Source organism: Equus quagga, chromosome 1 (assembly GCF_021613505.1).
Source record: "Equus quagga isolate Etosha38 chromosome 1, UCLA_HA_Equagga_1.0, whole genome shotgun sequence".
Classification (NCBI taxonomy): domain Eukaryota; kingdom Metazoa; phylum Chordata; class Mammalia; order Perissodactyla; family Equidae; genus Equus; species Equus quagga.
The window spans coordinates 90,762,845-90,785,337 of record NC_060267.1 but is presented as its reverse complement, the minus strand read 5'-3'; the positions used below and the strand labels follow the sequence as shown (position 1 = coordinate 90,785,337).

General features: G+C 56.2%; 1 protein-coding gene across 10 annotated transcripts in view; it reads right to left on the bottom strand.

Annotated features, from left to right (window-relative positions):
* HMCN2 (hemicentin 2) overlaps positions 1 to 22,493 on the bottom strand; it is a 155,427-nt gene that overhangs the window by 120,523 nt on the left and 12,411 nt on the right. For all 10 annotated transcript variants that reach the window (XM_046674598.1, XM_046674527.1, XM_046674536.1 and 7 more), the window contains exons 2-11: positions 19,403 to 19,473; positions 18,053 to 18,211; positions 17,071 to 17,193; positions 9,473 to 9,644; positions 8,718 to 8,824; positions 7,701 to 7,821; positions 5,424 to 5,687; positions 2,670 to 2,814; positions 2,024 to 2,145; positions 76 to 348 (exon numbers count right to left, since the gene is read on the bottom strand). In XM_046674598.1, the coding sequence (XP_046530554.1) occupies positions 76 to 348; positions 2,024 to 2,145; positions 2,670 to 2,814; positions 5,424 to 5,687; positions 7,701 to 7,821; positions 8,718 to 8,824; positions 9,473 to 9,644; positions 17,071 to 17,193; positions 18,053 to 18,211; positions 19,403 to 19,473 (1,557 nt within the window). The remainder of the gene's footprint in view (positions 1 to 75; positions 349 to 2,023; positions 2,146 to 2,669; positions 2,815 to 5,423; positions 5,688 to 7,700; positions 7,822 to 8,717; positions 8,825 to 9,472; positions 9,645 to 17,070; positions 17,194 to 18,052; positions 18,212 to 19,402; positions 19,474 to 22,493) is intronic.

The window sequence follows — 22,493 nt, the reverse complement described above, 5'->3', positions numbered from 1 at the left end:
TGGATTGATGGGTCTTGGGGTGAATGGCAGGTGGTGTGTGGAATAAGAGGACAGCAGCAGCAGGAAGAGCCTCACCTCGCACCAGGAGCCACACGGATGCCCTCGTGACCCCGTTGGCGTTGCTGGCCATGCACTGGTACCTCCCGCCGTCGCTGGGAATGGTGCCGCTGATCTCCAGGGACAGGTTGGCCAGCTGCGTGACTCTCCCCGTTGAGGCTGACAGGACTCGCCAGTCCCGGATCCATGTCAAGTTGTAGGGGGCCTCGCCCAGGACCTGGCAGGACAGGATGGCGGTCTCCCCTGGGGATACAGTCACGTTCGAGGCAGGGAGCAGCTGTGGCGGGGGCTCTGCAGGGGCAGGAGCACAGGAGGCACTGAGGGGCGGACGCGGGGCAGGGCACCGTCACGCAGGTCCTCGTGGGGTCCAGACACCTGAGCTCTGCGCTGGACCCCTCAGGACGCATCGGCCAGCAGAGCGGTTGACCAGCATCTGCTCTGCAGCCCGGGACGGTGCCGCTCCAGGGCGGGCTCCGTTCCCTCAGTGCCGTCACACCCCCCCCCAAGGCCGCCTGGCGTGTGCGTGCTTTCCACCCAACAGCCAAATGCAATCACTTACCAAGAGCTACACCACTTTTCACACCCTTCGAGCCAATAATTCCACCCCGGGGAATAAAGCCTCGGAAATAACCCTCAAGAGGGAAGGAATGAGGAGTACAAAGCTCTTCTCTGAATCAACAGCAGGGCTCTTATCACGGCCAACACGTGAAACTAACACCACCGCCCCAAAGGAGGGAAGAGACAAGGAAACCGCGATCCCCATCACTCGGAGAAAGCCATCAGATGTGACAAAATCAGAGGGACGTGGGACTGAGAAGCTGCAGGAAAAAAGCCAGATCCACACAGGCTACATGTGGCAATGACCATGACGTCCAGGCACATATGAGCTCAAGAACGGCATCTGAACGCCACGCCACCAGAACTGACGTTGTCTAACCAAACGGAAATGACATTCCGGGGCAAACGGGGAAACTGGATTGTGGACGAAGGGCCCCAGCATTAAGGCATTCCTGTCCAATTTATTAGGTGGGATCACAGCATTTTTATCATATGGGAAAATCTACTGTTTCAAAAAGAGATCAATAGCGAAATGTCAGGGCTACAATTTAGTTTAAAATAGTTTAGCGAAAAAGCAAATATGGCAAAATATTAGCGACTGTTCAGTCTAAGTGATGGGCGAGGAAGTTTCCTCATACAGCTCTGCTTTTCTGCACTCGCCACTTAGAAAAAGTCCGGTTTTGTCAATTCATGCCACAGAAGCGTATTTGCTAACCCGCTGTATTGTTAGGTGAGGAAGAATCAGGTTGCTACAGTATTATCCCATTTTTGTTAAAACGCACACACAGATGCGGGTCTGAAGGGTCATCTCTAGTGTGGAGGGATCAGAGGTTTCTGGGACCTTCTGCTTATTTCTATTTCCCCAGCCTTCCTCTGAGGAGCGTGTGTGACGCTGGGTGGATCTTCCCACGTGCCCTGGGCTCCTTTCTTCCCTTCAAGATAGCTGAGGCTCATCATTTAAAAAATAAAGCCAATTGCACTTCGAGATGGTCTGTGGCATTTGCAACCTCCCTGAGCTTGAAGGTGCTGCCCTGGTGAGGACCTGCAGGCATTAAGGGACGGGGACTGAGAGACGGACGTGGCTCCTGAGAGGGCCTGGGGGCTGGCCAAACCCCAAAGGCCAGATCGAGAAATCCGGGGTAGGATGAAGCTGGGCGGGGGTCGGGTAATGGCCCAAGCCCGGGTCCTCAACCTTCCTCCAGCCGAGACCCACAGGCCATTCCCGGGTGAGACAGCCAAATGGGGGCCAGCAGGCAGGTGGTGGCACGGGCAGCCACACTCTGGATGATGGACAGTCCCCAGCAGCTGGTAGCTGGTGTGCTCCCCCCATGGAAGGAGACACCCGGGGAGGACATCCCAGAGGGAAAAATCAGGAAAGGGGTGGGGAGGGGTAAGAGGAGGGACAGACCTGTGACGACAAGCTGGGCCTTTGCTCGTCCCACGCCAGCCCTGCTGACCGCTGTGCACTCATACGCGCCTTCCTCAGCCTTGGAGGCCCGTGGGATCTCCCAGCTGCTGTTTCCTGACTCCCTGTGAACAGCGAACAGCTGGAGACACACAATCACACTGACCCAAGTCAGGGTCCCCCAGCATCATCTGGTCCTCATGGGGCTCAGTCCCCTGAATCCCGCCCAGAGGGGAGGCCTCAAATCGTCTTGGAGACTAAGAAGAGGCAGGCAGCCAAGGACATGCAAATTCCACGACATGCTGTGTGTCTTTGAGCAAGTCCCTTTCCCTCTCTGAGCCCTGGACTTCCATCCATGGTGGGGAGAGGTGGTCTCAGAGGGTCCTTCCTGCCCTGACCCCATGGAGCTGGGCCCTGCATGGGTTGAGCTTTCTGGAAGCTGAGGAAGGCCATGGCTCCTTCACGGGGTGATGGCTCGGCAGTGGTGGGGACCTCAGGGACTCCCCTCCCCCATCCCTGGCTGCCCGGGAGGAAAAACTACCAAGACCAAGGTCCCTTTCCTGCCACCCACTCCCCTCAGATTCCTCCAGGGCATCAGGACCCCTGGAACCCTGTGGCTGGGGACAATGGCTGGCCATCTGCCACTCACTGGAAGTGCCTCTCCTCGCCCAGCCTGGTTCCATCCCGCCGCAGCTGCAGCCGGAAGGGGAGGGCGCTGTGCACGGAGCAGGAGACCAGCAGGGGCTGGTGCAGGTAGCCGTGGATCCTGGGGGGCATGCTGACCAGGGGGGCGCCTGCAGGCAAGGACCAGCGCTCAGGATCCCCCACAGCCTGCCCTCATGACACCCAGCGACACAGAGACCCAGGGATGAGCCAGGAGCCAGAGGGCAGGATCCCCTCCTGGCTCCACCACTTGTGGTCACCGAGAGCAGGTCGTGTCACCTCCCTAAGCCTCAGTTTCCATCTCGGTAGAGTGAACTGTTGACCATGGTGCTGACCTCATCGTGTCGTGAGGAGCGGGTGGGAGGTGGGGTGGAGAAAGCTCTTGGCAGATGCCAAGGCCTGACAAGCTCCGTCAATGAACACTCGTGTGGTATCTACGGTTTGTGAGAAGACTGGCCAAGATGGACCAGTCTGTGCCACCATTTCCTTAATTCCACGGGACAGAGAAGTTGACCCAGTCCTGAAATCTGATGAACCGCTCCCTGACTGGGCTCTCCCGGGTGTGGGTGGGGCTTGTCTGGCTGGAGGGTCAGTTTTACCCCAAGATGTTGGAGGGAGGCCATTTTTTATTTAAAAATAAGCAGAGTTGGAGCATGGCTGTGAATGCAAAGTTCACACGCATTTTTGAGATAAAATAAGAGAGCTCAATGAAATCTCACAGCTTGGGACGAGCCCCTTGGGGCCCCCATCAGACGCCGCTGCCCCCTCGCCTGACCCCCATCTTGGGGTGACACATTCTCTTTCCTTGGCTGTCGGAACCGCTTCAGTGGAAAAGTCTGGGAACGCCCCCGCAGGGTCCGTGGCCGCCCATCAGGGCCTCGCTGGGCGATCGCGGGCGGGCACTCAACCCTCTTGCGGCCCTCTTCCTCATCCCCACCAGAGATGCTCTGAGGGTGAGGCAGCACGCCAGCCCTCCTCCGAGCCCGGAGCTGGGCGTGGGAGGGTGGTGGGTGACATCATGCTACAGGCTCGCTGCCACATCCCAGGGGAGAGGGGTGTCGGACCATCCAGCCACGTCCTCAGCTGTGTGCAAAGCAGCCACCACTCACCCACACACACTGGAAGCGTCTGCAAAGCCAGCTCGGGCGTCCTCTTCCATGAGCTGAGCTCTTCCATGAGCCCAGCCCTCACCACCCCCACGTCTCTAAACCCAGAGCCACTTACTCTAAGCCCATCTCTCGGCCTCCCAGGACAGGAAGGTAGGGGAGGGAGAAAAACCCAAACCACATCCTCCCTTCCCTCCCCCCCCCCAACTGTAATCTAGAGCTGAGATGGAGACCAAAAGCCAGTGCTAAACTCCAAACTCCTGGATCCATTGAAAGAACAGGGGAGAGAGAAACAGAGGCTGTTATTCCCCCTGCTGAAATTCCTTCCTGAAAATTCTTCCTCAAAGCCACAAAGGCCAGGGGAGGGGGGTCCATGGACCACAGCAGGGAAGCGGAGACCAGGAGGCTGAAAGAAGGCCCTAAAGTCCTGACCTCCCCGTGGGCACCCTCGTGCCCTCCCTGCATCCCTGTTTGATTGACGTGGGCAGAGGAGTCTGCCCCTCGCCGAGACCCCCAGCAAAGAAGCTGTGGGTGAACTCCACCTCTCTGAGCTCCTCCCGGGCCACAGCCAGGGCAGAGGGGGAGCGGGCAGGAGGAAGGAACAAGGCCCAGCAAGGAGGCTGATGGCCTGTGGACTCAGACACCCCCACCAGGACCAGAGGCAGAGTGGGGAGGCCAAAGACTCCACCCTGCCAACCAACACAACGTGACCAAAGATGGGACCACAAAATGACCTGTGCCTACAATGACACAGAGTAACAGCAGCTGCCCCTGTGGAGGGCCTTAGTCTACAATTTCCACACCCTGGGTGCAGCCTCAGAGCACCTGAGAGCTGTCTCATTATGCGCATTCGCTTATGGAACCCTCAGAGCAACCCTCTGAGGGGGGTGGCCTCAGTCTCTTCATCTATAAAATGGGAACACACCGCAGAACTATTGTAAGCATTCAATGAGCTACTGCACTGCAAGTGCTTGGTCCGGGACTGTCTCATGGGAGGTGCTCAAAATGGTGACTCGATTAGTATTACCATGATTGTAATTATGATAGTCATTACAATTGTGGAAGAGCATATCCATACCCTGCTCACTGCTGTGTCTACAGTGCCTAGCACTATGATTGACATAAAATGAACGTTGGATGGACAGGCAGATGGATATTTGTGTGGATGGATGCATGGTGGGGGGGAGGGTAGATGGATGGATGGATGGATGGATGGATGAGTAGGTGGGTGGATAGATGGATGGATGGATGAGTGGGTGGGTGGATAGATGGATGGATGGATGTTTGGATGAATGAATGGGTGGATGGATGCATGCAGGCAGGGGTGGATGGATGGGTGGGTGGATAGATGAATAGGTGGGTGGACAGACGGGTAGAGGGATAAGTGGATGAATAGGTGGGTGGGTGGATGGATGAGTCCATCCATGGATGACTTTGCACTAAATCCTTGAGCCAAGGGCTACATCTGAAGCATCTCGGTATTTAGCATAATGCCTTGCAGAGCTTGCTGCCCACAGAAGTTTAATGAACAAACATTTCCTAATCTAATCGAATCGAATCAGGGAAGGCTTCTAGGAAGAAATGGGTCTCCAAGTGAGCCAGGGAGCTGGGGGTGCTAAGAGCCAACCACTTACCTGGGGACACCCCACTGTAGGAAACTCCAGAGACGCGGAGGAGGGGGTTCCCTTCGTGGTCCTTGCCTTTCACCTTGAGGTAGAAGCGCTCCCGGGGGGCGTGGAAGGGCGGCCCACCCCAAAGCTGATGGGCGGACCCATTGGAGAGGGGCCGCGTGGGCAAAGTCAGGAGGGGCCGTCCTGAGCTGTGGGAGAGCTCCACCGAGTCCACGCGGCCCGGGGCCTGCAGGCCCGTGGAGTTGATCACCAGGGAGATGGGCACCCCTGCAGAGGGAAGGACGAGGAAGAGGGTGCTGGCATCTGCGTTGGGCTCCGCGATCCTCCCCAAGCAGGGGCCCTAGGACCACAGTCAGGGAGCCAGCCTGCCTGGCCCGCCTTTACCCGCTCCCTCACCTTCTCTTCCCTCCGCCATCTACTGCTGGGGGTGGGATGAGGAAAGAGGGGGCCTGCTACTGTCCGTGGTCCTGAAACGCCACTGTCCGTCCAACCCACGGCTTCATCACCTCCACTCTGCAGATTCCGGCTCTCGTGGAGCAGAACTGCGAAGGGGCATCTCCCTGCTCCTCCCCCACTAGCTCTGGTGTCGGTCCCATCAGGCCGGCTCTGGGACTGGCCTAAGTGAGGTACACACCCTAGTCCGGGGACTCTGAGTCCTCCCCATCCTCTCCCCTGCTCGGCTTTCCTTTTCTATCTCATTAGAAACACGCTTTCACACTATCCCAGAAAACACAGAACTGGACTTTCATTTCGTAATTTCCTCAGCTGATTTGGGAACGTCCGTCGGGCCTGTCCCTTTTCAAACAGCTATGATTTTTTTTCTCTCAGAAATCATAAATCAGGGGCCAGAGGGTGTGGTTGGTGTGGTCCATGAAATGCCTTAAAATTTGTGAAGAAACATCAAAAGAATCTGGAAAGGGCATATAAATCTAGAAGACCAGATTGCCTTGAAAATCAAACGTGTCAGTGCCAGGCCCCATTCCCACGTTGTAACAATCAGCCAGCGGCACGTAGCAGCTGCTCCCTGTGGCCCAGGCATCCACTGTCCGGTTAGCCGCAGTCTCCCCCACTCCCTGATGCCCCTGGCCCGAGGCCAAGTGCCAGCTGCTATGTATCATCTGCAATTGCCCTGCTGCTGTTTCTCTCTTAAAAAAAATGTCTTGGATCCACATCTTTATCAACAGCAGAAACCCAAGAGGGTCACATGTGACCCTCCTTCACCCTCTCCCACCAGGGACTGGCCCTGGGGATCATTCAGTTTTCAATCCCCACTCTAGCACCCCACGTAGGACTTCTTTTCTCTCCTCCCTCTCCCCCTTCCCGCTATGGGCAAAAACAAACACCAAATGAGGAAGCAGCCCCCTTTCCACTTTGAAGACAGTCCTGCTACTCCTGGCAGGGAAACCAACAAGCGCCGACAAGAATGACAAACCACAGAGAAGATACAGACGCGAAAGAAAGCTCTAAGGGCCCCCAGGCACTGGTTTTGGTCACTCTGCAGAGGTCCAGAGCTGGCCTGACCTGCTCAAGGTCCCTCCCCATCTCTCTTCTGAACCTGTCCCAGGAAAATCCTCTGAATGGCCCCATGGCGAGGGACCATATTTTCCAAACTATAAATTGGGACCCCTAATCTGTCTACCAGATGGCATTTTCTGGCATGGAGCTCCGGCAACCTGAGCCAGAAGCCCCTGGCTGCTCTGGAGCCCAGCCTTCTCCAGATGGAGCCATGACGGACACACAGGCAACCTCAGAGCCCCGTGGGCGCCTTCTAATCAGAAAACTGACCCTGTGCCTCCAACTTCAACCCGCCCCCAGCCTACCAACCCCCGGAGCCCCCGGGACATCAAAACGTCCATCGGACATTCACTCCTTTGGAGTAAGACGCTCTCTTTTTCAGGTTAGCCCTCAACTCACTAGCACCTGCAAGTTTACTGGACTAGCCCAACATTCACTGGAAAACTGAGGAAGTCAGGCTCTAGACAGGTGAGTTTTGACAAAGAGAAAGGGGAAGGTGTGAACTCAGTAGGAGGTAGGACAGCAGAAGGTCCTGGAGGCCTCTGGGGAGGATGTTCAAAACATAAATGGTCACAGTGTCACCTGGGCAGAGGCTGGGGCTCAGCTCACTGTGGTTTGAGAGAACAGCTCAACCCGGCCTGTGCAGGGCCCATTCCATGTCACACATTCACAGCCTGCTCCCCAGCACTCCCACCACCCCCCAAAGGCAAGCCTACCCCTTCAGCACACGGCTCTGCACGGCCCCCAGGGGCACGAGCGCTGTACCTTGCAGAGGCCACTCGATGGTGTGGTTGAGGTCCAGGGAGGGCCGAGTGGAGAAGCCGGCTCGGAAGTCAATGTTGCTGATCCCCGTGATTCTCACAGAATGGCGGCCACTGCTATAGACCTAGCACGGGTTGGGCCCACGTCACCAGGGTGTCCGGCCCCAGCACCCCAGCTCCAGGGCAGGAGATGGCCGGCCTGACCCAGCCCAGTGTCAGCAACTGGAATTCTGCCGTTGCAGGTACCTGGGCATCCTACCTGCTCCTTGGGGCCCAGCACGACGCTCCCCAAATGAAGAAAAAGAAGCCCCATCTGACAGCACGGTCCTGAGCAGGACTCAAAGCTGCCCCCCAACACCCACAGGGCATGTCTGTCCCCCTGCACGTCTGACCTCTGCCTCACCTTCCCTGTTGGCACCAGAGCTCTTGGCTCAGAGACACTCGGCGTCTGAAGGGCAGCGGTCGACGCTGGCACTGCACCTCCGGCACTAACACAGTGCCTGGCCCCCAGGAGGCGCTCCATAAATGTTTGCCGAGCAGCAGGAGCTCACGCCCTTCTGAGGCAGCAGGCTGCCCCATCCCAGGACACTCTGTCAGGAGCCCAGCCTGCCCCCAGCCCCTGGTGTCCAGCACCTTGCAGATTAGCGCAGGCCCACTCCCAGTGCCAGCCCCGTCTCTCTGAGCCAGTCCCCCCAAGGCCACCCTTGCTCCTTTCATGCCCTCCTCACAGGACAGGGTTCTGAGCCACCAGCTGGCTGAGTCACCCACCTCTGGACACTCAAGTTGTTACTTCTGAAATGTTCCCTCACTAACTCCAAACCACGCCACTTCCTCTCAGCGGTGCAAAGCAGAACACCCTTCCTCTGTTCCTGACCCTTTACTTCTACTGATATGCCCACAACACCGCCCACTCTCCAGCCCGCAGCTTCCCAGGGCCCCAGGCTCCCCGGGGCAGGCAGGAGGGAATGGGGTCCACTCGGTGAAGCAGTCTGCCCTCCCCCCGGAGCCCAGGGCCTCCTACCTTGATGGACCACAGTCCAGGATGCTCAGGCTTAAAGGCCACCACCCGGGCCGAGTCAGGGATGCTGAGGAGCACATTGAGGCCCTCGTCCTTCTGCAGGATCCTCCCTGTGGAAGCCCCAAGGACTGCTCAGCCCCTGACCCTTTCCTGGGGGTGACAGAGGCCCCATCCTGTCCCCAAGAGCCCACAGCCGTCCAAACACCAGCCTCAGGCTTTCCAGAGGAACGACAAGAGGGCTTTGGCCCAGGCCTCCGCCTCATTCTGCAGGCCACCCTCACCCCTCACCAGGTGCGGGCTGCACACCTGCCCTTTACACCTGGGTGCTCACGACATCCTTGGAGTGTCGTGGGGCCAGATGGCCTGCTCCAAATCACACTGACGCTGGGTGACCCTGACAAGTCATTCCACCTCCCAGAGCCCCAGCTCCCCATCTGTATGGTGTGCCACTAATTCTTGCCCGAGAGACCCGCCAGGCCACTGAGGGGGTCCACTGAGAGAACACGGGGAGGACTACGTGAGCCTCACATCCCAGGCGTGTGGTCATTTTAATCCTCTTGCTCGGCTGTCACCAGGCCTCCGCCTCCTCACCCACCACAGGCACCCTCTCTGCCCTCCACCTGGCATCACCCCCACCCTCCTTGTTCCCAGAGCCTGTGTCCAAACCCCCTGCCACCCAGGCCTCTCTCTTTGTCCCATCCTGGACTCCCAGCTCAGTCTCGGGACCAAAGAGGAGGCCGGCCCTGGGGCGCACGTACCCAGCGGGTCGCGGACCTCGATCTGGGGCCCTGGGCCGCTCAGGGAGATGGTGACCTCCTTCAGGCTGGGGTCAAGGGGGATCTTCCAGGTGTGCTCGCCCTCCTCCTCGTGGTCCGTGGACAGCAGGTGCACCTTGGAGGCCTGGACTGCAGACTCCACCCACTTCAGCACCTGGGAGGCAGGTGGGAGAAGCTGAGGCCAGCAGGAGTACGTGATGGCTGGCTTGTGTCTGGCCCATCTGAGGCAGGTCCCTAACAGGCTGCCAGCTCTATGCAGAATCCGGTCCCCATGTGGGTGTGAGGCAGCACACTCAGGGACCCCAAGTTGACAGCCTGGATCCAGTCTAAGAGGGTATCTCACGGAGCACAAAATTATCTTGTTTCTCCAAATCCTTCCCACAGCCTTGAAGACCCTATGCTCTGTTCCCCTGTCCGACCCGACCCGGGGTCACTGTGCCCCTGACCCTCCCGGGGCTCGCTGGGTGGGACCCCACGCCTCCCGAGGCAGCCCCACCACACACGCTGTCCTCTTTGCGGAAACGCCCTGCCTCCCTTCATCGACCAACTCCTGCTCAGATGCAGGCCTGTCTCCCGTCTGAACCACCTCTTTCCAGGCCAAGTTATTTCAAGAAGCGTCCTGTGCAAACCCTAAAACGGAAATAAAACGAAACCCCAACCTGACTGTACAACAAATTGGTACCAAAACCACAGAGAGAAAAGTCCAAGTGAACTGAGAACCCAGGGCTCAACTACACTTTTTCATGGGGAGGCCCTGAGGACAGGAGGAGCTGCACAGAGTTCTTCCTGCGTAGTCTTAAGCTGGCAGCACCGTGATTGTGAAACTGTTCTGTGGATCTTCCGAACAAAGCAAAGAAGTAAAGATGTTGCTGTTTTCTGAACCAAGATTTTCTCTGACAGCCAAGTATAAGAGAGAGCTGCAAGCATTTTATTTATACATAAATGCACTCCAAGTGAATTTAGAACCCAATAGTTTCTAAATACCATTCCCCATGGGGGTTCCTTGGAGAAATGGCTGACTCCAGGTCTGGGGCAGGCAGTTTACAAGGTCAGGCAAGCCTGGGGCGACTGGAGATGCCGCAAAGCAAGGAAGTTCTCGAAGACTACGGGGAGTTAGCAAGAGAACACAGGGACCAGCTTGAAGGAGCTCCCGCTGGTCACATTTGGGACAACTTGAGCCCAAAAAAGAATAATAACTGTTATTAATTGAAACACTTTGAATTGTATAATCCATATACTCATAATAATGCTCAAAAAAAAAGCAGAGGCCGGTCTGGTGGCATGGTGGTTAAGTTCATGTGCTCCACTTTGGTGGCCTGGGGTCCACAGGTTCGGATCACAAGCGTGGACCTACACTACACATCACTCATCAAGCCATGCTGTGGCGGCATCCCACATACAAAATGGAGGAAGACTGGCATAGATGTTAGCTGGGCGACACTCTTCCTCACGCAAAAAGAGGAAGATTGGCAACAGATGTTAGCTCAGGGCCAATCTTCCTCACCAAAAAAAAACAACACAAAAAAAACACCCAATAAAACCTCACTTGCCACCAATGGAGGGAGCTTTTTAATTAAAGAGAAAGAATCAAGTGTGATCCCTGCCTTTTCGATAGGAACTGTGCTTCAGAGAAACTAAATCATCCTTTTTGAGGAGCAAAATCTCTTTTTCAGGAAAGGATGCCCACTAATAAATGTGGAGAGAATAATGCAATTAGGAAATCATCATTTTGCAACCCCTAATGAAATAATTGTTTCAGGCAAGCGCCCTCAGTGATGCTAAACCATAGATGAGGTGATGGGGAACTGGACGTCCACATGGAGCCCCAGCCTCACCCCACCGGCCGCTTGGGTCATAAAGGGACGGCCATACGGTGCAGAGAGCCGGCTGTCACCACCTTAACCCAGTAAGCAAAGTTATCACCAGGAATAGTGGGACAATCAGACATTATTTGCTTCCTGGTGTGACGCAGTAGAAGATACGCAGTGTCCACGATGAAGCAGTCCTGCCAAAAATGCTGGCCTCCGTCTACGCAGTCACTTAGCGCCAGCTCCCCGTGGACCACACGTATAAGGGTAAAGGGAACGACACCAGATGGAAACAATCCGATGAATCCAGAACAGGGAACAGCAGATGGTCAATGCCTCTCCAACAAGCTAGTGGCATGAAAAAAGGGGTCGATTGTTCCAGATTGAAAGGGACTTAAGAGACAGAACAACCAAATGATACGCACAGACTTTGATTAAATCCTGATTGGACAAAAACTGTTTTAAAATACATTTTGAAGACAATTAGGGAAATTTGAATACGGACCAGGCCTTAGATGATACTAGCAAAGTACTATCAATTTTATTAGATGATATTGTAGGTTATGTTGGAGATTGTCTTTTTAAAAAAATTCCATGGTGAATGATTTATGGATAAGGTGTCACTCTTCAGCAAAAAAGTATAAAAAGAGAGAGGTGAAGCAAAAATATTCATTGCTAAATCTAGTTGGTACATATGTTCTTTTTACTTTTCTGTATCTTTGATATTTTTCATAGTGTTTTTTTTGTTTGTTTTTTTTTTGGTGAGGAAGATTGTTCCTGAGCTAACTCCTGCGCCAATCTTCCTCTATTTTGTTTGTGGGACATCACAGCATGGCTTGATGAGTGGTGTGTAGGTCCATGACTGGGATCTGAACCTGTGAACCCTGGGCTGCCAAAGCAGAGCACGCAATCTTAACCACTCCACCCCCTGGCCAGCCCACATAGGAATTTGTTAAAGTGAAAGTCATTTAAAAATAACATGTATGGGGGTCCAGCCCGGTGGCACAGCGGTTAAGTGCGCATGTTCTGCTTCAGTGGCCCAGGGTTTGCCGGTTCAGATCCTGGGTGTGGACATGGCACCACTTGGGAAGCCATGATGTGGCAGGTGTCCCACGTATAAAGTAGAGGAAGATGGGCACGGATGTTAGCTCAGGGCCAGGCTTCCTCACCAAAAAGAGGAGGATTGGCGGCAGATGTTAGCTCAGGGCTAATCTTCCTCAAAAAAAAAAAAAAATGTATGCCATGACTTTAATATATACCTGAGCAGCCATAGTGGTATCCTGTTGCTTGCCAACCCTAATCAACTGGAAGTCGCTTCCTGGAATACTATTTGAGAAAAACGTTCTGTGATTGATTAGCGATGTCTGCCATGGATATGGGATTAGAAAGTAGTAACTTGCGTGCTACCTATTGGCCATCCTAGCTCTAAATCAGAGCCTTTCAGCTCTGCCGACCCACCACATGATCTCCCATGGAAGGGAAAGGAAAAAGAAGGGAACTGGAGAATTGTCCAAGATTTAGAAAATGAATGTTTTGGTCAGATTGAGCTGGAACATATGTGCCTGGATTTTATAGCTAGATTTCAGTTATCACAGGATAAGAAGTCTGTGTTCTGAAAACCCATCTGTTTATATACTTGGAGCTACTTCATCCTTCTGTTTTGCCTCGCTTTCTAAGCAATGGTTCTCTTGAAAAGGGCCCACCTGTCTTCGCCGAGGAATGGGGACAAGATCCCACGTCCACGCGGGGGTGGACTGGAAGGAAGCAGCCAAGGACCCCAGCTGGAGAGGTGGACAGAAGCCGGCGAAGTAAGTGAGGCCACTCCCCCGACGGCCCTGTGACCGCGGTCCTCTTCCCCAGGGCCAGGCCTTGCCAGGGGTCCGGAGGACATCATCTCAGAGCAGAGCTGCCAGGATGTGGTGGCAGCACCGGCTGACAATTACCCAGACAAGTCACACCCGCTACTGTGTTGCAACTGTCATTCCAAGCTCCTTCTAGGATGTTCTGATGGAGGGAAGATGTCTAGTTCAGGCTACCGAACCACGGAGAGGGCTAAGATGGGACAGAATGGCAGTGACCCCAGCAGGAGGCACGTGCCCGCGGGGCCTGCCATGTAAGCGCCTCACCACTTGGGAGCTGGGGGGCTGACCCTCCTGCCCACACAAGGCCAGACCCCCTGAGGGCGAAGGCCTGGGGACAGGCCTTCTGGAGCCTGCTCTGCCCCCCGGGCTTGGAGTGGAATCTGAGGAAGGAGCCTTCTGCACGGAGAGCCTTCATGGAGACACTCAGTGTTTACTCGGTGGGTGGAGGCAATGGCTTCCAGATGTCAGCGGGACCAGGGGGCCTGGGAGCCGGAGATACGCTGAGACTCCTCACTCTGTCGCTGACGGGGAGGGAATGAAAGAATCTGGCGCTGCTGCCCCGGCCAGATGGCTGCCACTCGGCCCTTCAGGGCAGATAAATCAGCCCCCGGGGGCTCCGCCCAGGACACTTGACAGCCAGGCTGGCTGAGGAAGGGAAGCGGGGAGCCCGGGGCAGTACCAGCCTCAGAGCCCCAGATCCGAAAGCCAAGGCCGGGTTCTGGGGCCCACGGCGGGGAGCTCGGTGGGGAGCGATGGAGAGAGAGCACTGGGCCCTGCCAACTGGGCACCCGGGCGCTCGGCCAGGCTCCGCCTTCCTGAGACCTTTGCCGTAGAGAGCCCTGACTCTTCAGGGGGCTTCGCTGGAGCCGGGGGCAGATCCTGGACACGGGCCATCACTAACCCCTCCCAAGGGCTTCTCGGGGCCCTGCCTCAGCCGACGTCTCTCCCACACGGATTCCTTTCGCCCTTGCCACTGTCTCACTACCTGGGGGCTCTCACACCCCAGCTGTGCACACGAGGAAATGGAGGCCCAGAGAGGTTAAGTACAGTGCTCATGGTCACACTGCAGGGAGGTGGCCGGGCTGGGGTCTGAAGCCAGCATGTGGTCTTAACCCTCCTTTACACGTCTCCTCTGGGAAGGGTCCAGGATGAAGTCATCTCCGGGGCCTGTGCCTTCTGATCCGTTAATCAGAACCACCTGGTCAGAGCTCCCCTCTTCCCCACCCCCCACTGCCTGAGCAGGCGGTTGACCTTTTGTCTAATTGATGCGCAGAATCTGGGCAAGTCGTCATATTTGTACCTGCTGGTGCTACACAGGGCAAGGGTCCGAGCCCCAGAACGGGACTTCCCGGGATCAGGGTAGCCTGCTGGATGATGGGGTTTGCCCAGCAATTCTGCCCCATTCCATGGGGGCTGGCGACAGTATGTTGAGCTGGTTCTGAGCTGGGGGACACCTGTGGGAAAGCTGTGCGGGGGCAAAGGGGTTCTGGGACCCAGCTAAGCCTGGGTCAAAACTGCGCTCCTCTGGGACCAGCCCCCGGGGCCACGCTGCCTGCCTTCGTTCAACGATGATGGAAGCTCCAAATTAGCCTTGCTGGGGGGAGGGGATCTTTACCTTCCTCAGTTACACCAGCACCCGGGGGGAGATCCCTGGTACCAGTGAGGCCAACCCCACAACTGAAAAAAGCCAAATGCTCAGAGGCCCAGGGACCCAAGCTTGCCGGATTCTCTCTCTGCCCAGCACGCAAGGCTGCACCGGCACGTGGCAGCTGCACGGTAATGAGGGGAGAGCGCTTCGGCTCCTGCCGAAGTCTGCAAAGGTCAAAGGACACCCCACATGTGCGTGGTGTGGGGACTTCTGTAACTTCTGGGAGTCCTTCTCCCAGCTGGAGCCCCCTTGGCTCGGGCAAAGGCACCGTCCCCTCTCCTGAGGGGGAAGACCACAGCCCTGGCTGCCCCAGCCACTTTCCCAGGCTTGCTGAATGTGTGGGAACATCTGGAAACGGCCAGGTCCAAGGCACAAAGCTGATGAACGACAGTCGCCTGTGTCCAGGAGCAGAGGGATCCAGGCCCCCACCCAGAGGCAGCCGGGCCTGGCCATCGGAGGGCCCACTGAGTCAGACACACGGCCCAGCAGGCTCCCACGGCAGGAGGCTGGCACTGCGGCCAGGAGCCGGTGGCTTCACCCCAGTTCGCCCGCCCTGGGAGGGAACAGGTGAGTGCAGCCCCACACCTGGGTGAGATGCCCTCTGCCGACCTGCATTGCAGCCGTCATCTGTTTGCCCCCGGCAGGAACTCAGTTCTTGTGCACTTGCCCAAATTGGTCTCCCTACAAACAAGGACGAAGCCATCCCTCCGCCCTGAAATGCCTCTCTCCCTTGCTCCGGCGGCTCAGTGTCAGAGTCGGCTGACATGCCAAAAAATAAATTCTAATGTGTTGCCGAGAAGCATAAACGCCATCTGTCAACGGGGAGTTAAGGCACGCTAATCTAAACACGGCCCTGGAGACCATCTCTGCAGTCCACAGAAACACAACACACGAACCCTCTCCCGGAGGCGACAGCAGGGCTGGCTCGAGGCCGGGCCAGCCGCAAAGATGCCGCCTCCCTCGCCTTCCTCTTCCCAGGGCCTCGGGTGCAAGGGACACTGTGGCTGTCCATTTCCCGGCTATTCACTGAGCACCTGCTACACGCTGGAGGCTGTGCGCGGGATACGGTAGCAAACGGCCCCTGGGGAGCTCACAGCCCGGTGGCATTAAATAATCGCAGTTATAAAGTTACAAGTATGTCAAGCAGCACAGGGAGCTGGGAGACGGTATTAAAGGAGACAATCTCAACAGGAAATCAAGGAAGGTCTCCCTGGGGAGGTGCATTTTGGCTAAGACTGGGAAGATAAGAAGGAGCCAGGGGAAGAGGAGTGGGAAAAACAAACCACATGAGCAAAGGCCCTGGGGTAGGAAAGACATGAGTCATTGAAGAAACCACAAAGAGGCCAGCAGGGCAGCGGTAGTGGGCAAGGGTGAGAACATAGGTGTGGGGATCAGAGAGGTAGAGGTTAGATCAGGCTCTGGACTTTCTCCAGGGTCCACGGAAAGGGACCTGTTGGCCAGATTTGTTTCAGAAGGATCCAGTGGGATGCTGAAGCTGGCTCACACAGGCTCAAGAAAGTCAACTGTGAGCATAACTTCCCAACTCTGCTCGGTGACTCCATGACGCAGCTTGAAACGAGCTAAGAGGAGTATTTACACCATCGAAAGGGGCATTCCTGCTCTTTCCAGGGAGATGGCTGTGAAACATTTCCCAGCTCCTCGCCAGAAGGATCCCTCTGGCTCCCCGGAAGGAATGGACGTGGGGCAGAGGGAACGAGGCGGAGCCCTGAGCAGCCTGGAGGAGAGCAGGGCAGGGACCGGCTCCAAGAACAAGACAAGGACGCAGTCGGCTGGTCAGCGCCAGGCTGAGTGAACGCAGACCACAGGCAGCCCTGCAGCCCAGGCCACAGGGCCAGGCAAGTCCCCAGGCAGGACTTTGTGTCCCAGCAACACAGCCCGAATATGATGGTCCCCAGGCTCCGCCCCCACCCCCGGGTTCCCCGACTCTGGGGAGAAGCTCACCCCGCACCCCTACCTCTGCCAAACTTTGCTAGGTCCACCCTGCCAACCTGGACCACCTGTGGGACCCGGGCTAAAACCCAGGGTGCTTCCTCAAGTCTCCGCCTCTTAACCTGCAAAACTGGAAACCCGTAGCACCTACCTTTGGGGTGGGTGGGAGGGTTTGGTGAGATGATGTCACAAGGCCCTGAGCACAGCGCTTCCTGCACCAGCCACGGGGTGAGCACCAGCCCTGCCATCCACGATGGCCATCCAGCCACCGGGCACTCGCCTAGAGATGCAGGACGGTCAGGGGAGGCTCACCTCGGTCACCTGCTGCTTGTCCAGGTGGAACACCTGCCCAGAGCTGGTGGCAGCGATCTCCTCATAGACCAGGTAGCCAGGATGAGTGCGGTCTCCACAGTCCCCAGTCAGCACAAAGACTACCTGGAAGAAGGACATGCAGCCTGGCTCATGGCTTCCCCGCCACCGCCTTCAGGTGTGAGGGGCAGGCCAGGAACCAGGCAGGAGTGGCCCAGGGCCAGCCCTCTCCTCTCTCTGGGCTCTGGTGACAACATCAGTAAAACAAGAAGGATAAGAGAAACCCGTCCCATGGCGATCAGGACCCACGCAGGTCAGGGGTTCAGCCCAGGGCCGGGAATACAGCAGGTGCTCAATAAATGGGAGTTGTTATTAAATCTACAAGGTAGAGGATGGAGATGGATTGCACGCCGAGTGGCCCCTGAAGGCTGCAGAGTTGGAAGACGCTTGGAGAACCTGAGTTTGTTCTAGACAGGGGAACAGAGAAGCCGCCCCAGCCCTGAGATCCTCACCCAAGGATGTCAGACGGGCAGGCCCTCCTCCCATCCCCATGCACATCCCCCTACCCCCCACTGTGAAAACAAGAAGCAGACGCCCCCACCCGTCCTCCAGACCCCAAGACGACGGGAGCAGCGCCGTGCACCGCAGAGACAGGGAGCAGAGGCAACGCCAGGAGGAAGATGGATGGCACAGACCCCGACAGGGTGTGAAAGGAGCAGGGTGGTGTGGTCTTTATCAAGAACAGCTTTGCCAGGGAGGCGTGAGCCGCGGCGGGCGGGGCCCCTGAGCATGAGGACACACTTGGAAAGCACCAGACCAGCCCAGGCCCAAGGGCTGGCCAGCCGGGGCTGCAGGAGGGCCGGACCCCAGGCTGGAAGAGACGACGCGCCCAGCCTCTGCTCTGAGCTGGGGGCTCGGGATGCCCGAGCTGGAGACCCCAGCCTCCACAGGACCCCCTCAGCCCCACCAAGGCCGGGGCGCTCACCTGCGACTGTTTCAGCTGCAGGAGGCGCAGCAGAGCCTCCTTCTTGTGGTAGTCCTTGGCGCGGGCATCCGAGAAGACGTAGATGAAGGAGCGGGGGTTGGCCACCTCCACGGCAGCCTTGATGGCCCCCACACTCATCTCCGGGCAGTCACCACCTCCCTGGGGGACAGGGGTGGGTCAGCGGCTGCCGCCCACCTCCTCTAGGTGGGACCCACCCAGGGACACCTCTGACCCCAACGTGAGGTGGAGTTCCCTCAAGCCGCCTCTGTCCCGCCCATCTGGGGGTCAGGCCAGGGCACCAGCCACACCCTGCCCTGAGACACGATATAGCCTCCAATCGGCTTCAACTTCAGATGAGCAGCTTCATTCATTCACCTGCCCAGGCACAGCAACAGGGGTCCTCCCATGGTCTGCCGCTGGAGGCAGACTCGACGCTAACAAGCACAACAGGATTATTTAATTACCACTGCGATGAGCGCTGCAAGGTGGGGAGGAGGGATGGGACACACGGGGACATCCAACAGATGCCCCAAAGAAGGCACGTGTTAGCCAAGGCCGGGAGGAGAGAGGGGCCTCCGGCCGAGGAAGGCATTCAGGGCTACCTCCCCAAATCCTCTTTGTAACCTGCCCCCGACTTGATCCTAATACGCACACTCTCCACCCCTGCCCAGCAGACAGGGGCTCTCGGGGGAAGGGAGCCCAGCCTGTCTCGCCCGGGCTTGCACACCCAGCACCGGCGGCAGGATTTGCACGTGGTAACTTTCCAGCAAACGCTGTTTCCCACGGTTCACTCACTCACCCCACAAGGACTCACGGAGCCCCTGGTAGGTGCCGGGCCCTGTTCTGGGCCCTGGGGGACCCAGCAGTACCTAGACCCAGACGTGGGGCTGCTCCTCCAGGAAGCCGGTGGTCTCAGAGGGCAGGGGAAGGACAGATGCTGAACGAGGGGGGGAGGGTGGCAAAGGAGCCCAGGTGGCCATGGGGGTCTGAGCCAGTCTTGGGCCTGGTTTTAGGGGTCTGAACTGACTCCTCTGACATCGTCCCCTAACTACCACATACCCCCTCCTTCCACTCCTTCAACCACTCGCTAAATAATAAGCACCTACTGTGTGCCAGGCACAGGGGCTCCTGTGGGTACTCGGTTAACTGAATAAACCAAGGGCCTCCAAGAAGTACAGAATCCCCAGGACCCCCAGGCTGGGGTGCAGGCCACAGGCAGAGCTGGGAGGCAGGGCAAGGAGGTGGCAAGTAGCCGACATCTTGGCCCCTGGGTGGGGCAAAGAGCGTGGCCTCCGGCCTGGACCGGGAAGAAGGATCCGAGGGCCAGCAGCCAGCGGGGCGGCAGCCCACCTGCACGTTGAGATTTCTCAGCTCCTTCTGAAACACCGCTGGGTCCGCCGTGAGGGTCACCGGGTAAATATCTGCAGGGGAGACAGACAGGGGGCAGGTGGGCAGGACTCCTGGACACAAGGCCTCCAGGGGCTGGGGCAGCAGTTACACCATGTGCAACCAGAGGTGAGAGGGGCTGAGGCCTGGGCCTCGGAGACCCCCACGAAATGGGGAGCAGCCTGGGTCAGACCACTCAGCCCCACCCAGACCCCAGACCAGGACCAGAGCTCCAGGGAGCGCAGAGATGGGGCAGAGGGCAACCCCCATTCCTCCCTCAGAACAGCAGCTCCCCCATATTCTGTGGGCCCCCAGGAACCTCCCTCTACCGGCCCCTCACCCCCACCATCATGGGGAAAGGAATCCTGGGAAGATAAGGAAACAGAGAAGCGAACGGATCATCTGGTTTAGACCACACAGCAGCTGTCCAACACCAGACTGATCCCCAAGAGCAAGTCTTCCAGAAACTCCATCCACACCTCAGCTCATTTAAAAAGAGCAAAATTAAATTACAAAGGTTGATGACACCAAATGTTGGCGACGTCCACCGCCGGTGGGAATGCAAAATGGGTCAACCACTTTGGAAGACAACGGAGGTTTCTAAAAAGTGAAATGTGCACCCACCATACGATCCAGTCCTTCCACACCGAGGTGTTCACCCAGGAGAAATGAAATCATACGTCCACACTAAGCTTGAGCCCAAATGTTTGTAGCAGTGTATTCATAACAGCCCGGGACAGGCACCAAGGCGAATGTCCGTCAGCTGGTGAGTGGATAAACAAACTGTTGTGTGCTATAATCAAATACTCCTCAGCAAGGAGACGGAACGAGCTACCCATCCAGACAACCACATGGATGAATCTCACAGACGCAATGCTGCGCGATAGGAGCCAGACACGAGACAGTGCATACGATACGGCTCCATTTATAGGAAGTTCTGGAACAGGCAGAATCAGTCTAAGGTGAAAAGAATCAGAACAGAGGTCGTCTGGGGGAGAGGGGAGACTGACTTGGAGGAGATGCAAAGGAAGTGTGGAAGGAGACAGACGTGTTCCATATTGTGATAGGAGCGTGGGTTCCCCGGGCATCCGTTTGTCAGAAGGTAACAGCGAAGACTTGCACATTTCGATGAATGTAAATTTTACCTCCTGAAAACCAAACTACAAAAAAACCATCATCCTGAGTTGGGGGTGGAGGGTGGGAGGAGGTACAGAAGACATAAGAATGGCAGGAATTTTTTACATTTGGTGATGCTGGGTGATGGGGATATGGAGGTTCCTTCTACTGTTCTGCTTACTTTGTATATGTTTGAAATATTCCCTAAAAAAAGGGTTTTTTTATAATAGCAGTAATTGGAAGCCACGGTCAACATAAGACAGGGCTACCGGTGCCTGAAAACAGGGCTAGAATGCCCACGTGCCATGGAGATGTGCACAATGCGGGTTCTGCAAGGTTGTGTGCACATCAGATTTCTTAGGAAAATATTTCTTTCGAGTCCTTGGTGAACTATGGAATGGACTATTTTTAGCTCAGGAATCCTGAACTCCGGTCACCCTAAAAAACTCCCACACTCGGCCACTAGTCAGCAGCCCTCGGTGCTTCTCAGATCGTTCCCGTGCGACTGTCCAGCAAGCATCCCCCGCTGCCAAGGGGGACGGCGGACACCAGCTTCTCTGCGGCACACCTGAGACTCTCCCCCCGGCCCCTGCCCCTGTGTCCTGTATTCATTCACCACGTGCTCCCCCGACTTCCCTCCCTCTGAACGCCGCACTCACTAATTCAGCCAAACCCTCGGCCTCTGGCCTCAGACAGATGGGACTGGAATTCTGGCTCCATCCTTCACCAGCCGTGGGGCCTCCGAGAGCTTCCTACCCTGCCCCAGCCTCAGTTTCCCCATCTGTAAAGTGAGTCTACGGCACCACCATCTCTCCTGGCTGAGAAGCATCCCCGTGGGAATTCAGTGAAGCCAGGGAGGGACGCAGAGCAAACTCAGCAAGTGGGAGCCGGGCCTGCTGGCACGAACACACAATGGCCCGTGCTCCGGTGGGTGGTCTCACACGAGGCACACGGGCAGAGAGAGTCTTGCTCCAATGTGAGGTCCTCAAATTCTAGTTGGACTGAGAAGAACAATAATTTTACTCAACATTGGTTATTTCTTTATTACATGATAATACGTGTTCACTGTTTAAAAAAAATGACATTGATGATACTGACATTTACTAAGTACCAGGGATGTGCCGAGATGCTTCCCGTGTATCAGCTCACTGAATCCCCCCTGGCACCTGGTAGGTCCAAGTCTTACCCACATTTTACAGAGGACAAAGTGGAACTCCAGAGAGGTTAAGTAACTTGCCCAAAGACACAGCCAGGAAGTGGCAGAACCAGGCTATGAACCTACGTCTGCACAGCTCCAGAATTTGAGCTCTTGACAACTGCTCCCTGGGAGCTGTACATAGAAATTCCCGACATGCAGAAAAAGAAGGGAATTCTACCAACCAGAGACGGTCATTTTTATTAGTACATATAACCTTCAAAACTTTTATGCATCCTTGTAAACATATGAATATATCTTACATAAATGCATACTATTTTAAGCAGAAGTATAAATAACATACTATTTTTGACCTGATTCTTTGCACTGAACAACACATTGTGAGCATCTTTCCAGAAGGGAAACACTCAATTCAAACCATTTTTAATGGCTACAAAGTATTTCCTTTGTATAAATGTCTAACAATGGCCTTTCCCATCCATATTGTTTTGTTTCCAATTTTTACTATGAACAATGTTATTAAGAACGTCTTTAGATCCATAGCATTTAAGCACCAGTTCAGTGGTTTCCTTGGGAAACAGCCCCAGAAGCAGAGTTGCTGGGCCAAAGGCCAGGGCATTTGTAAAGACTCTGAATGCAAACTCAGTAAGCTCATCAGTGTCCGCCCCCTCTGCAGCCATTCCGCCTCGAAGGCACCCTACCTGCCAAGGCTACAGAACGCGCCATCGCGCCTGGGTCTGTCACATCCGCACCCCCCCCCCCCCCCCCCCCCCCCCCCCCCCC